Below are 16,856 nucleotides of genomic sequence, written 5' to 3' on the forward strand. Positions count from 1 at the left end.
GCCGGTGATGGACTGGGGTTGACAATTGTAAACAAAGGTAGCCTCCGAAAGCTTGTGAATTTAAAATAAAATTGCTGGACTATAACTTGGTGTTGTAAAATTGTTTACAATTCTCTGAGCAGTGATATGGGGATGGGCCAAAGGTTAAGAGGCAAAAGTGGCAGTTGGCTGTAAACAATAGTACCTTTGTTTGATGTGATCACTTGAGGCATTTGGTAGACCTTTAATTGTCTCTGTTCCATCAATTTCATTACACATTTCAACAGAATGTTTCAATTTAACAGGGAAAGTATATGGATATTGAGTTTGACTTCAAAGGTGACCCCCTTGGTGGCGTTATCAGCAACTGTAAGTATTACACAGCAGTAAATAGAAAGAATTGATCTGCAGTGACCTGACATTTTGTTAAGCGTTTGAGGTTGTTTTAACCAGGTGGGGTTCAGGTGCTGTGAGGTGTGGAATTATGATGTACGCCAAAGAGATGATGGAAAGTGCTGATCACTTTTAAATATCTGTGACAAACTGTTTCAGCTGTGGGCAGAAACTCATGTTCAGACCGTGATCAAGTGCGGGATCAAAGTTGTGTACTGGGAATATATTTCACACTCATATCACTGAGGGAAGATTTCAAGTTCTCTTATGCCCCAGTTTTCTTCCCTCCTCTTTACAGTGTTGTACAATATCCACTCTGAAACTGAAGAGGTTTGGGTAGATTTCTTTTACTCAGTGGATGATTGCTAATTTGATTGAATGTGCTACTTTTGTTGATGCTGAATACTTTTGACATTAGCATTTTGGTCTGAGATGTCCTTGGTTACTTTGGCACTCTGGTGGCACAGGATATGTTGTCCAAACTGACTGCCATGTACCCATTATATCTCTAGGCCTAGGGACACCCACCGGGCACTGCCTTCATGCTAAACCATAGCCTCCAGAGACAGTGCTTTCTTGAGGCTGAGGTTTAGCAAGAAGACAGTTTCAGAGTTGTGTCTTTGCTTCATGAAGACTTGCAGCCAACCTCTAATATAGTAACAGCATTGCCAGTAACCGACAAGCTGACCACGGCCCGTAATTTTGATGCTTCTGGGTCCTTCCGGGCCGGCAGTAAGGAGTATCAGCAGTGGCAGCCAATCTGCTGTCTGTAAATTAAAATTAATTTCTTCAGGAAACCCAACACTGTTATCTCCTTTTCTACTGTAACAGCAGCATGAATGGTCTGCCCAGTTCCACTGGATTGCTGGTTTTCCCAAATGACAGGGTGTGATTGATGGCATCCTTCTTCCCATCCAGGCCCCTGTCCATGGTACAATGGCTAACGTGAACACAAAAGGGTTCTCCTGCATCGATGTGCATTGTAGTCTGTGATTGCTAGCACCATATCATGCTGGCCAATGTCTGTTTCACTTGCTTTAGTTTTGTGCTTATCATCTGTGTCAGTACATATGTGAAAATACGAACATACGAAAATGACAGACCAGCTGGTCTTTTCTTGCCTATCAAGCATGCCCAACCCTTATGATGCCTGGAGTATCGTGACTAGGCACTTACCATCGCACTCACCCACACAGCCATATAATCTCCTGGGAGAGGCAAAATCCCAGAGCTAATAATTCTTCTCCGGCCCCCTCAGGCGATCGAAGCTAGTCCAGGAGATCACAGTGACTATGTGTATGTTAACCGTTAATCCACTTACCTTCTATATGATGCCATCTCTGCCCCAGCCAAGAACTGGTCCAGCTCCCTCTTAAGGGCGTGCAGAGAGTCAGCACCCACCACACCGGCCGGCAACACATTCCAGAGGTTCACTGCTCTCTGGAAAAAGAAGAAAGCGCCTAACATCTAGCTTATTCAATTGAGGACTGTGCTGCAGAAAATGCTACATTCTCCATGGTAGATTGCTCATGCATGACTGCAGATCTGGCCCATGGTCTCCTCCCTACTCCTCACCAAGCCTTGCAATGCATGTTTCACAGGCACAAATGAGTCCTGTGGGTGATCCCGCTCAGAAAGTAGATTCCTTTTCTGTAAAGGCCCGGAGAGGTCAGAATCCCTAGACACTGCAGCAGGCTGGCTGACCCTCATGTAGCAGGTGCCTGCTCTGCCTCTGCCGCTGCACCTTACTCATCCTCACCCGTGCAATGTTAACTTGCCTCGTGCTACTTCCTCAAGCTCACTATCTAAATCTTCCAGGGTGTGTGCTGGTGCTTGGCAGAGGTGGTGAGAGTGCTGTAGGTTGCTGTGTGGTGCTTGGCAGAGGTGGTGAGAGTGCTGTAGGTTGCTGTGTGGTGCTTGGCAGAGGTGGTGAGAGTGCTGTAGGTTGCTGTGTGGTGCTTGCAGAGGTGGTGAGAGTGCTGTAGTTTGCTGTGTGGTGCTTGCAGAGGTGGTGAGAGTGCTGTAGGTTGCTGTGTGGTGCTGGCAGAGGTGGTGAGAGTGCTGTAGGTTGCTGTGTGGTGCTTGCAGAGGTGGTGAGAGTGCTGTAGGTTGCTGTGTGGTGCTGGCATGCTGGGGAACACTGACTGTGGAGTGTCTCTGTTTATCAACAACAGAAGAGGAATACAGTCTGCTGCTTTTAGTTCAAAGTTGTTTTTTTATTTACTCGGGGTGGGGGGGTAGCAGGGAATGTGAATTATTCAGTAATTCACATTAAACAATTTAGATAAAACAGTACAGGAAGTGTTTTGTGCTCAAAAAAGATTTGAATTAACTACTTTGAATTAAAAGTAGACTGTATGTCAGAATGCTTCCTCAAATAAGAATCTCCAGACAGTTGTTCCATTGCAATATAAAAACAACAACGTTTTGTTTAATCGTTCACGGGATGTGGGCGTCGCTGGCGAGGCCAGCATTTATTGCCCATCCCTAATTGCCCTTGAGAAGGTGGTGGTGAGCCGCCTTCTTGAACCGCTGCAGTCCGTGTGGTGAAGGTTCTCCCACAGTGCTGTTAGGAAGGGAGTTCCAGGATTTTGACCCAACGACAATGAAGGAACGGCGATATATTTCCAAGTCGGGATGGTGTGTGACTTGGAGGGGAACGTGCAGGTGATGGTGTACCCATGTACCGGTTTCCTTGTCCTTCTAGGTGGTAGAGGTCACGGGTTTGGGAGGTGCTGTCGAAGAAGCCTTGGCGAGTTGCTGTAGTGCATCCTGTGGATGGTGCACACTGCAGCCACAGTGCGCCGGTGGTGAAGGGAGTGAATGTTCAGGGTGGTGGATGGTGCCAATCAAGCCACACGGACTGCAGCGGTTCAAGAAGGTGGCACACCACCACCTTCTCAAGGGCAATTGGGGTGGGCAATAAATGCTGGCCTTGCCAGCGATGCCCACATCCCATGAACAAATTTTAAAAAAAAGCGGGCTGCTTTGTTCTGGATGGTGTTGAGCTTCTTGAATGTTGTTGGAGCTGCACTCATCCAGGCAAGTGGAGAGTATTCCATCACACTCCTGACTTGTGCCTTGTAGATGAGTTTATATAGCGCCTCTAATGTAGTATAATGTCCCAAGCACTATGTTGCTGAAGTTGAGTGTTTGCCTAAGTGTAAAAAAGCGAGTAGGGGTGAAGATATAACAAGGACCTTGGTCATCTAACCATGTGGATGTTGTAATGCACAATTTACTCCAGCTACTGACTGGAACCAATAATATCGGGGGTTAATGGCAGGTGTTAATTCTTCCCAAAAAATGTTGTCCCCCAAAAAGTCCACCGACAGCAGTTTCTAGGCTTTAAAGACGTATAGGGGTCGGGTTTCCACTCATTTATGCCAGTAATATCAGCACAACCGTGGCGGAATCGGCTGAACCAGCCAAAAGATCGGGGAATTTTAAACGTAAGTGAGTTATGCCGAAAACCACTTATGTTTGTGTTTTCCGTGATCTTTTACGCTGGTTCAAGGCTCAGTGCGCCCAGAAAACCTCGAGGTCGAAATTGCGAGATTCTGCTGATTGCGCTGGTTCTGGAAGACTCTTCAAATTGCTCTCATTTTCTTATGCGCACAGCCAGTAGTAAGCACGTTATAAAAGCTTTATCATGTCAAAAAATATTTAATTTACTAAGAAACTGACTAGTGTACACCAATGAAACTAGTAAATGGTTCAGCATATTTTTTTTTAAAAGTCATTTTCAGTGATTTTAAATGAGGTTACTCACAGGTGGAGGACTGGACACCCTTTTTAAAAATGGTTATTTGTGGTGATAAATCCATTTTCAGTTCTATTAATAAAACTATACCAAGTTACCCCTTTTAAATATATCAAAGGAATACTTTTTAATGAAAAAATAATTGATTGCGTTCTATTACGCTGCCCGATTCGCTGATTCATGGAAGATTTTACATTTGTGATTATTCAAATGAATTTTAACAGAAACTTGAACTGTAACCTAACCAACGCAATTTCAAGTGGTTTTTGGACGCAATTTCCCGATTTCGGCCAAAACGGAAACTCTACCCCCTTTTATTATGTCATGAGAATTTATCCTGTATATGTACCGTTCTTCATGGGATAGTAAACCGTTTGAGTTTTTGTGCTGCTAGAGTTTTGAAAAGCTACTTACCTCACTGGAGAATTGTTTTTAGATATTGCATTTGTAGGTTTCTTTTAACACTGGTTAAAAAAAAACATGTTGCATTTTGAAGTTTTGATTGATAGGACATGTTATTTTCTGTGGACTGAACCCAAATGCTTTCGTGTCGCCGAAGACTCTGGTTCCCGGTGCCCAGTTTTAATGAGCAGAAAACCCACTCCCAGAACACGTTGTGCTGATGGCCAGCTTAGCTCAGTTAAGTGAAAAGATGTTTTCAGCAGATATAACCAGCATAATTGGATGCATTCATAAACTAGATCAGCTGAAAAGTTTAGCACAGTACATGATGTGATTAACTTTGGATAATATTGTAGTGACCAGGCTTTATGGTGCCCATTTTTAGTATTGCCATTGTACATACATTAACGTGTTCACATAATACATGTATCGCATTGAATTTTTACTATATAGGAACACATGAAGTCATTTAAACAGCAGCTTTGTGAAATACTGTAATTGCAGCACATGTTTAAGTACACACGTTTGATTGTGACCTGTTGAGAACAGTCTAGACTAGTATAGTCTGGTATCATTCCATTCATACCAGATAACTGTCCCTCAATTAGTGTGTGTGTGTGTGTTTCACTAAGATCCTGTTTGAATTGTTTTTTTTTGTTCAACGGCTTCAATTAGCTGGAGGAGAATGTGTATGGATTTTAAAATTATGGTGAATTTATATCAGTGCTAGAAGAAATCCAATGAGCGATCTGTTATTTGTTCTAAAAGGAAGGTCAGTTTTGTACAATGTAACACTGGCAAACAAGCATCTTTGTTTAGTGGGAGGGTGACTCGCCCCAGTTTGCCCATTCACCTGCCAGATCTTGCCACAGAAGCGCAGTTAAGAACTCATCTAGTCTTCCCCCATGCACTGCCACCCAAGCCCATACGGCATGGTCAACAACTGCAGTGCATGTGAAAGACATCAATACATTGATGCTGAAAAAAAGTACTTTTTTTCAATCACTTGTTTGACATTTGAAAAAGAATGTTCCAACTGTACACATAATTATTCAGAACTTCACCTAACTTTACAACCCACACACATTTCTGGAACACAATGGGGTAGATTTTCAATTTGCCGCCAGGCATAATATTGACGTTGTAAATCGGCCACCTGTAATAGAAATGGCCCGATTTTCATTCCATTGAAGTTAGTACTGTTAGTGTACATTTGCACAGAGCAGAATAAGCCTTGGACACCACTTCGGGTGCTGAAATGGCGATTGGGTAATACAAATAGAGGAGACTGTGTGTTTCTCTGAGATATGGATGAATGACCGCACAGATAGTCGAGATATGATTGTGTTAATGCAGGTGATTCATGTATTAAACATTTTCCACTCCCCACTCTGAAACATGCAGTATTATATTGATGATTTAATTATTTGGAGAGGTTTCTGTGGTAATCACTCAATTTTGATGATGTAGAAAATATTAATGTTAAATGAAAAGCAGGAGGAGGATGTAATTCCCAGCCAGCGTTTAATGTGGTGCTGGCTTCTGCGGGTGAAGATTGTTCTGGATTCTTTCCCCAGGCCATTGCCTGTTTTGTGTGGTGATGATATTTTGCATGAGGTGGTCTGGTGGAAGATTGACTCACTCACGCTTTGGAGAATTTTAAAATTTGGTTTTAGTCCTTCCAGTTTTTTGTGTGTGATCTAAGCTTCTGGCAGTTTTTCATTTTGCTTTGTGCTGTGTGTTTATATTCCATGTTGACAGGTTGCTAAGGGTGTTAGGCAAATGTTGACAGGAGCAATGGCTGTTGGGGGGGTATGATTTATATTGTGGGGCAGCGGGTTTAAGTTTATCTCATTGAGTTCATTTTCACAGTTGAAAGCAATGCCAGTTTCAAGTATTCCATTCTTTGTAACAGATTTGGAATTTAATAAAAAATGTGTTCCGACTCCATATCCTTTCCATCACAAAGACCACCTACTTTCATCTCCATAGCATCATCCGTCATCTCCCCCACCTCAGCTCACCTGCTGCATCCCTCATCCATGCCTTTGTTACCTCCGGACCTGACTATTCCAATGCTCTCCTGGCTAGTCTGGCAATGCCCCATAAACTCGAGCTCATCGAAAACTCTGCTGCCTGTATCCTAACCTGCACCAATTTCCCCTCACCCATCATCTGAAGTGCCGTGACCTACAAAGCTACGGACCAAGTGCTAGAAAGTGGGATTCGGCTGGGTGGCTATTTTTCGAACGGCGCGGACATGATGGGCCGAATGGCCTCCTTCTGTGCCATAAATTTTCTATGATTCTACCCCTGTGCTCGCTGACCTCCTGATCCACCAATGCCTTGATTTCAAAATTCACCTCCTTGTGTTCAAATCCCTCCAAGACCTCACCCCTCCCTATCTCTGTGACCTCCTCTAGCCCTACAACCCTCCGAGAACTCTGCATTCCTCCATCTCTGGCCTCTTCCGCATTCCCACTCTGTAGGCCCCACCATTGGCGAACCGTGCTTTCAGCCGTCTAGGCCCTAAGCTCTGGAATTCCTTCCCTAAACTTCTCCGCCTCGCCACCTCCCTCCCTTTCTTCAAGACTCTCCTTAAAACCTACCTCTTTGATCAAGCTTTTAGTCACCCATCCTAATATCTGCTTTTTTGGCTTGATGTCAATTTTTGTCTGATTATGCTTCTGTGTATCGCTTGGGAACATTTCCATATGTTAAAGGCACTATATAAATGCAAATTGTTGTTCCTTTCGTAGATATGGAGCATCAGTCCATAGGATAATATTAGCGCAAGTAGTTCTCAGATGCTCTCTGATTTAACAAGTAGGCTTATACATTAACTATAGGATAAACCTTTGACATGTTATGCCCTTTTATTGTTCTGTTGCAGAGTATTTCAGATTTGGATTGTTATATTTGAGGAATTAAATAAAGGTTGTAGAAACTTTATGCATAGAATTAAGAAATGACTATCAATAACAGCCCACCTGATCTGAGCTCTATTCAAACCTTTGCTCTCTATTGAACATTTCTGCTGAGCTGAGGCATCTGTTCATTCTGAATATCCTTTTTAATGTGTTTCTTTGTACAATACAGGCAGTTCAGGCAGATAATGCAAGTGCGGCCAGCAAAAAGCACTGTTCTATTAGCCCAGCAAATTGATAGATTCGATTGTGCAGTCAGCTAATGCCGCTCCTCCAACCTAAATGATTTTAGCCAGTCACGTGTCAATAACGGAAGTAACAGGGAGCAGATTGGATCCCCTTTGTTATCATATCTGATGACTCAGAAGGACTTACAGTATAAGGCAGGCTATTGTATCAGCTACTCTGCAATACACCTGAAATTCTAACAACTTCGATATGTAAATATAACAAAACCCACTGACGCCACTGCAGTGGCTTAATGAATATATCCAGTGAGTCTCAGACCAGGAAGGGCCCAGGTTTGATCCCCAGTGCTTGCTAAGTTACTGATCTCAGCTGGGGTGGCAGTAAGGGGCTACAATTGGCTTTGGTGCTTAGGAAGGGTAAAATTGGCCAGTCTTCCCAGACTGCACTGCAGGAAGGACATCAGGTGACGTCAGGGATTGGGCTCATTTTTGATGCCCCAACCATCAGTTGAAAAGAAAGTATTTCCATATCACCTTCCATGTCCTCAGGATGCCCAAAACCCTTCACAACCAATGGATTACTTTACAAGTGTAGTCACTGTTGTTTAGGTAAATGCAGAAGTCGATTTTCATTCAGCCAGGTCCAACAAACAATAATAAGATAAAAGACCAGTGCACCTGCTTTGGTCATTTTGGTTGAACATAAGAACATAAGAAATAGGAGCAGGAGTAGGCCATACGGCCCCTCGAGCCTGCTCCACCATTCAATCAGATCATGGCTGATCTAATAGCTCAATTCCACTTTCCCGCCCTATCCCCATTTCCCTTGATTCCCTTAGTGTCCAAATATTCAGCGATATACTCAACGACTGAGCATCCTAAACCCTCTGGGGTAGAGAATTGTAAACATTCACAGCCCTCTGAGTGAAGAAATCTTTCTTCTTCTCGGTCCTAAATGGCCGAACTCTTATCTTGAGACTATGACCCCCTAGTTCTAGACTCTCCAGTCAGAGGAAACAGCCTCTCAGCATCTACCTTGTCAAGTCCATAAGAATTTTATACGTTTCAATAAGATCACCTCTCATTCTTCTAAACTTCAGAGAATATAGGCCCATTCTACACAATCTCTCCTCATAGGACAACCCTGCTATCCCAGGAATTGATGGCTTGACAGGTGTCACCATGACTTAGTGGTATCACCCTTGCCTCTGAGTCAGAAGGTTATGGGTTCAAGTCCTACTTCAAAGACTTGAGCACAAAGTCTAGGCTGACGCTCCAGTGCTGCACTGTCGGAGGAGCCGTCTTTCGGATGAGACTTTAAACCGAGGCCCTGTCTGCTCTGGTGTACGTCAGGTGGACATAAAAGTTCCCATGGCACTATTTCAAAGAAGGGCAGGGGAGTTCTCCCTGGTATCGTGGCCAATATTTATCCCTGAACCAACATCGAAAACAGATGATCTGGTCATTATCACATTGCAGTTTGTGGGACCTTGCTGTGCGTTTCTTGAATTACAACAGTGGCTACACGTTAAAAAATTGGCTGTAAAGCATTTTGGGACAGGATCTCATGGTGCTATATAAATGCAAGTCTTTCTTTCATAAATGTTGAACAGGACACGGAGAGAGCTCACTTGCTCTTCGAATAGAATCAACCTCCGACAATACAACACTCTCCCAATTCTGTACTGAAGTCTCAGCCTAGATTATGTGCTCAAGTCTTGGAGTGGGGCTTGAATGCTGGTTTCACACCAGAACCTTGCTATTTACAAAATTCCTGGATCATTTGCACCGCTCCTGCGTTACATCTGCCAAAACTCCACGTAGCTCATTAACATAGCTCCGCCCCCACGCAAAGGACCAGAGGGCATGTGTTTCCTGTGTTCACATCAGTTCTGAAAGGGTGTAAATTTATGCCCAAAATGTTAGGCATAACAGGACCTGAAGTCACTATTTGTGGTGTTTTATAGCCTTTTTTTAAATCAGTTTTATTTCTCCTTACTGAGACTGACCATGTTTTTCTGAATCTTTGAAAGTTTCTACATTGCATCGGAATCTGTTACATTTTACAGAGAAAAACTTCCACAATTGCATTTTCTTACACATGCTGTGCGTAATATTTATAAACGATGGTTTGATGGCTTCAAACTTTTATTTTCATAACGTCAATATGATAAAGAGGGACTTAGGGGGAAGATGGTGTATGTTCCGCATTTTCCTTGGGCTCTGATTGTTTACGCTGATTCCCGTTTATTTTACGCCAGTTTTCACGTTATGTTGTATACTAAAGAGATTCTCAGGAAGATTTGACGTAAGCTGCCACTGGGAAGATTGGCAGAGAAGCTCACCGAAATTTTGGCGTAATTTCAGCTCAAGTCGGAAGGAGGAAATTCCAGCCCAATGACTTTTTCTCATTCTTTGCAGTTACTAATAACAGATTAGTATTTGTAACAAGGAAAATTGGGTTGATAATTTGCTACTTACTGCTGAATTAGTGAACTACACTGTGGAGGTAGAACCAACATGGCACAGGTAAATCTGATTGCTATCAAATAGCAGAGGTTGGATTTCAGGACCTCTGATTCCTAATTCCCACCTTGACGATTATAAAAAGGGAAAGTTGATCACAAGCAGGGTTTATGGTAACTTGTTGTAACACCATGTTGAATAAATTGTGTTCTTTAAGTGTCAAAAGTAGGCGTGAATTCTGAGAGTTCAAGGGAATCTCATCAAACTTGCGAGCAAGTTCTTGTCTCCAGCTTTGTGCCTAGAATGCTCACGCAGCTGTGAAACTGAAACCAGGATTGCAGTGCAGGAGGAAAGCAAGGCTTGGAAGCACCAGGCCACCAGCAAAGAAACTGCCTTACCATTTAAGGAATTGTTAAATACTTCACAGCTTCACGCAGGCGGAATGATGGAGACTAGCGGGTGCATGCAAAAAATAAGCCTTGCACACAAGGCACATATGGTAAGGAAATGATTCATGTCAAATACCCTGAGGGTAGGTAGTAATCAGAATGGAATGGCGGTAAAAGGCCAAGGCCTGGTGGGGAAAAAAAATCTGAGCAGAGAATCAATGTTGTGCTTATTTTAAAATTAAAATAATTAAAACCAGTAGATAAGGTAGTGCTAATGAAATGCTTAGAAACAAACTTTATTGAGTTGGAAACAATATAGCACATTAGAATGATCCTTCTGTTATCTCCTGGGAAAAGCCTTGCTCTCACTCGTGCTTTATAAAATGTTGTCAACTTCCTTTGCTCTTTAAAATCTCCTTCAAATGTCCCGTCATCACCCTCCTCCTCAAAAAACCCATCCTTGACCCCTCTGACCTTGCAAACTACTGCCCCATCACCAACCTCCCTTCCCTCTCCAAAGTCCTTGAACATGTTGTCACCTCCAAAATCCGTGCCCATCTTTCAGCAACTCCATGATCTTTGACACGGCTGATGACACCATCATCCAGCTGGGTGGGACTGCGCTCATCTGGTTCCATTCTTATCTATCCAGTCCCTGGAGCTTTTCCCTGGAGAGTAGGAGGTTTAGGGGTGATCTTATAGAAGTCTATAAAATAATGAGGGGCATAGATAAGGTAGATAGTCAAAATCTTTTCCCAAAGGTAGGGGAGTCTATAACGAGGGGACATAGATTTAAGGTGAGAGGGGAGAGATACAAAAGGGTCCAGAGGGGCAATTTTTTCACTCAAAGGGTGGTGAGTGTCTGGAACGAGCTGCCAGAGGCAGTAGTAGAGGCGGGTACAATTTTGTCTTTTAAAAAGCATTTGGACAGTTACATGGGTAAGATGGGTATAGAGGGATATGGGCCAAGTGCAGGCAATTGGGACTAGCTTAGTGGTATAAACTGGGCGACATGGACAGTTTGGGCCGAAGGGCCTGTTTCCATGTTGTAAACTTCTATGATTCTATGATTCAGTCATAGCCAGAGAATCACCTACAATGGCTGACAACACCCAGCTCTACCTCACCACCACCACTCTTGACCCCTCCACTGTCTCTTATTTGTCACACTGCTTGTCTGACATACAGTAATGGATGAGCAAAAATTTCCTCCAACTAAATATTGGGAAGACCAAAGCCATTGCCTTTGGTCCCTGCCACAAACTCTGTTCCCTAGCCACCAACTCCATCCCTCTCCCTGGCCTGCCTGAGGCTAAACCAGACCATTCGCAACCTTGGCGTCCTATTTGACCCTGAGATGAGCTTCCAACCACGTATCTGCTCCATCACCAGGACCGCCTGCTTCCACCTCCGTAATGTCACCCGTCTCCGCCCCTGCCTCAGCTCATCTGCTGCTGAAACTTTTATCCATGCCCTTGTTACCTCTAGACTAGACTATTCCAATGCTCTCCCGGCTGGCCTCCCATCTTCCACCCTCCATAAACTTGAACTCATCCGAAACTCTGCTGCCCGTATCCTAACTCGCACCAAGTCCCGTTTACCCATCACCCTTGTGCTCGCTGACCTACATTGGCCTCGATTTTAAAATTCTCATCCTTGTTTTTAAATCCCTCCATGGCCTTGCCCTTCTCTATCTCTGTAACCTCCTCCAGCCCTACAACCCTCTGAGATCTCTGTGCTCCTCCAATTTTTGCCTCTTGCGCAGCCCTGATTTTAATCGCTCTTCCATTGGCAGCCGTGCCTTCAGTTGCCTAGGCCCTAAGGTCTGGAATTCCCACCCTAAACCTCTCCGCCTCCCTACCTCTCTCTCCTCCTTTAAGTCACTCATTAAAACCTACCTCTTTGACCAAGCTTTTGGTCACCTGCCCTAATATCTCCTTACGTGGCTTGGTGTCAAATTTTGTTTGATAATACTGCTGTGAAGTGCCTTGGGACGTTTTACGACATTAAAGGTGCTATATAAATGCAAGTTGTTGTTGTTAAAATATTCTACCTGTAGTGTTGTCATATTTCAAATATTGTATGTTGCTTGATTCTTTAGTACCTTTGGGTCTGAATTACTTGTTTATTTTGTGTGCCTATCCTTCAAGGGCTAGTATATTGTGCTGATATTATACTACTGGTATCGTGCCAGATTTACACTGGTTATAGGCATAAATCTGGCACCAAATTTTTAGAACTAGGATCTACAGACTCTGGGGTTGGTGCCTTGTTGGCTTTCTGTCAGGCATTGGAAAAATAGGGAACAATGTGCCAGCTCCAATATAGCAGCTGCACTTGATAAAGTGAATCAATTCTGACCTGGTGTGCCTAGCTCCCCTTCTCCAAACCTGGATAGAGACTTTTGGCAATAACTAGAATGCATATGCTTGGAGGATATTAGTTCCACACATTGCACACTATGGCTTCTTTCATACCAGGGGCAAGCTAGCCAAATATCCTGGGTGCATCTGGATTGTTTAGTACTGTTGCTTTTACCTCAGTTAACTTAGGCTGGACAGTTCAGTGTCCTACTTTTAATTTATCAGTGCCACTAAAATACATTTTTATAAGCAGATTTGGAATGTAGCATTGGGTCTGTTGATTATAGTTATGTAGAATACTTTTGTCTGTTTTATTAATCATAAAAAAATAATATTAACTTAAATTTTCATTCCATGCTGTTCTGTTGATAGTTTGATTGGTAAAAATCTACCATTTGAATTTTCCCCAGTCCATTTTCGAGTATTAAAAAACTCAGCTGTAAATATTGAGTGTACCGCACTCAGAAAATCCTTCTTTTGACATATATTCTTTGAAATGGCTGGAAATGGATTTACTCAGCCTCTTCAGTGGTACTCGAGGTGTTTTCTAGAAAGTGTCAGCTGTGGCTCAGTGGTAGCACCTTCGCCTCTGAGTCAGAAAGTTATGGCATCAGTTCCCAGTCCAGGTGCAAGAACATAAAATAGACACGCCAGTGCAGTATTGATGGAGCACTGTATTGTCATAAATGCAGCAATTGTAAATTATTTTATTTCTTCCCCACCTCCCATTGAGTAAACAATTCTGACCTTCTGGAGGATATCTTGGCTCTGAATTCCCCCATCCAGTGAGCAGATATTTGGGGCCCATTGGAGGAATTACTGCTTCAGTAGCCCCCTTCCCCTGGGTGCAATTATCCTCCAATCCTGACCTCTGCTTAACCTGAATACTGCACTTGGTCTTAATTGTGCAACGCCACAGGAGATCGATGAGTGCTGCACTGTCAGAGTTACTTTCGGATGAGACGTTAAACCAAGGCTCCATCTGCCCTCTCAGGTGGACGTAAAAGATCCCATGACATATTTCAAAGAAGAGCAGGTGAGTTCTGCCTGGTGTCCTGGCCAATATTTATCCCTCAACCAACACCTAAAACAGATGATCTGGTCATTGTCACATTGCAGTTTGTGGGAACTTGCTGTGTGAAAATTGGCTGCCGCATATCTTGCATTACAACAGTGACTACACTTCAAAAAATTGGCTGTAAAGCATTTTGGAATGTCCGGAGGTCGTGAAAGGTGCTATATAATGCAAATTTTCCTTTTTAGAAAGAGCTGAACTATTTGCAGAAGTGAATAAAAGGAGTCATGCTAATTACAAGCTGCTATTCTCAGAATTAATTTGTATTTAATTGAGAGCAGCTGCAAAAACATTTTTTATTGTCACTTGTCAATCTCCAGTGGCGTTGCACAGTTAAGACCAAGTGCAGTATTCAGGTCAAATAGGGATCAGGATTGGGAGATAATTGGATTCGGGGGCTACTGAAGCAGTCATTCCTCTAATGGGTCCGAAACATCTGCTCTCTGGATGGGGGAATTCAGAGGCAAGATGTCCTCACCTGGTCAGAATTGTTTACTCAATGGCAGGGGAGGGGGGAGGAAATAACATAATTTATAATTGCTGCATTTATGACAATACGACAATAAAAGAAACACAGAACTTCAATTTAGTTTTTGTGGGGGGTAAACTATCTACCAAACACAAAAGTTCAACTGAGGTTACAATCTTGCGCGTTGTGATGCATCTGAAATGTGATCTGAGAGTGGTGAAAAACAGCGAGTAACAGGGTATTGAGGAATACTGGAAACTTTGTACGGTCACAGTTCTGCAAAAGGCCACCACAGTTGTTCCATGGGGCATGTTCGGGAGATCATATCGTCTTTTGCTTTTCCAGATGTGCTGCTAGGCTTTGTGAGGTTGGCCATTGTCATTCAGCCTCCTGGTCATGGACAACTGAAAGTATCAGGCTGATGCAGAGCCACCAGATAGCTAGTGTGTGGGAGTGCAGCACAATTCACAATTATTGATTTTCAATATCAATTACTGCTTTGTCATCCTAGCATTACTGTGACAGATTTAACATGGGTTTCAACCATTCACAGCAGCACCTAGAGGCTAACTGGTACTGCAGGTACATGTTGAAACTTTTACGATGGTTTTTTTTCCATAGATCAGGCCTGACAAATAGAAATTTTCAATGCATTTTGAAATGGAGTGTTGTGACCAATTCAGCATTTTTAATATATAACAGATGTTGCATATGCTTCAATTTTCAATAATTTTGAAATACGTGCAAAATTTTGAGTGATGGAAGTGACATTTTATTTTCAAGTGCAGTTTTTCTCCTGAAGATACTGATTCATGTTGGGTAATGTTCCAGGGGTGCTGCCCATTGTCTGATACAGCATCCAAATGGAAATAAGTCAGGTATGAGTCTGGATAGTGACTCCTGCTGGAAAATGCCCCTGGACAGCAGGTTCAGGCTTGGCTATGATGTTCCCTTTACCCGCTCACATGGTAGGATAGCCTGCCAACACTTATTGTCGAGACCTACATATGGATAATGGTCACTTGGGTGAGGTATTAGAGGGCTGCCGCTATCTGTGGAGTCATACCCTAGCAGAAATCAACGTATTCAGAAAAGGGGGAAAAGAAAAGGGGAGAAAATTGGCACTAAAAGGAGAATTCTTCAATCTCATTTCATAACTTAAAGCAAACCGGTAAAAGTATGCTCCCAAACGAGTCCAAGCTTGCTTAGATTACATTTTTCCAACTTATATCTGATTTCTCAGCTAATAAGCTGAAAGTAAGAACAGTTTAGTGTTTCTTTTGTAATTGAAATGAAGGACTGAGTTTTTCTGGTAGCTGGCACAAGTCCACATTGTGGTGGCACTGTATCTAACATGGTTGTTTACCATTAGAGAGTAAAAGTGCCTTGGTCATATGGATCCTTTGACTATTTGGGGGTGTTTGCACATTTCTCCGAGATGTTTGACGTGCGTGGAATTCCATTGCCATGCTTCGGTCTGCAAACCAAACTACTTAAAAATCCACATACTTTGAGCTTTTTGCCTGATATGAAGTGCACACTCTCTCCCTTTAGGACACACCTCATTTACCAAAGCCCAGAACTTAGATCCTGGTTGGCAAGAGTCAAGAGTAAGGGATGCCCAAAAGTTTAACCTTCTAAACTGCGCAACTTATCAGCACAGAGCATTTTCAAGCTTCATGCGACTTCTTTAAGTAGGATCACCCTACCCATTAGGACATTGGTTTGCAGGGTTACCTGTAGCTAAATGCAAAGGATTCTAACTGCCAGTTCCAAACCTACCCCTTCGGCTCCATCAGTGAGCTAAGCAATCAATAAGTGTTACAGTGAAAGTGTGATGGCAAAAGTGTGACAAAAAGAAGGAAGCATGACAGACAGGAAGTGCACGCTGGACATAAGACTTTCTTTATATTATAGATAGATATGCTAAGACGTACTTATATATCCAGGATTCACAGTCTATCCTGATTGGATTACAAAAAGGCAAGATGTTGCTGCTGAAGCTCTGCATTTCCAATTGGTGGTACCAATGTTCGATGGGCTATAGTGTCTATCCTGTGGTCAGGAGAATGCACTTGCACATTTTATGATGAGATGTGCTGCTCAGGGAGAGTTCTTGATACTTGCTGTCTACCAAGTCAGGACTCAAAACCTGTCAGTTGTCAGTGCTGGAGTACGCCAGACCTGCTTAGCTCAGGTATTGGATTACTGGTTCAGTACCACTCACCCATTGATATGCGTGGCATCTTGGCAGCCAACTCAACCCCAAAGAAATCCTGCTTCCCTTTCCCTCTTACCTTCCATTCCAAGAGGATAGTCACTAGTTGGTCTGGCAACTGACAACTGACAGGGTTTGAGTCCTGACTTGGTAGACAGCAAGTGCCAAGAACTCTCCCTGAGCAGCACATAAAATGTGCAAGTGCATTCTTCTGACCACAGGAT

At 43.1% G+C, this 16,856-nt stretch overlaps 1 protein-coding gene across 4 annotated transcripts in view; it reads left to right on the top strand.

Annotated features, from left to right (window-relative positions):
* The window catches only part of myo1b (myosin IB), a 240,566-nt gene that overhangs the window by 120,493 nt on the left and 103,217 nt on the right, over nt 1–16,856 (top strand). For all 4 annotated transcript variants that reach the window (XM_067987755.1, XM_067987757.1, XM_067987756.1 and 1 more), the window contains one exon: nt 285–348. In XM_067987755.1, coding sequence (XP_067843856.1) covers nt 285–348 — 64 coding nt within the window. The remainder of the gene's footprint in view (nt 1–284; nt 349–16,856) is intronic.

Source organism: Heptranchias perlo, chromosome 7 (assembly GCF_035084215.1).
Source record: "Heptranchias perlo isolate sHepPer1 chromosome 7, sHepPer1.hap1, whole genome shotgun sequence".
NCBI lineage: Eukaryota > Metazoa > Chordata > Chondrichthyes > Hexanchiformes > Hexanchidae > Heptranchias > Heptranchias perlo.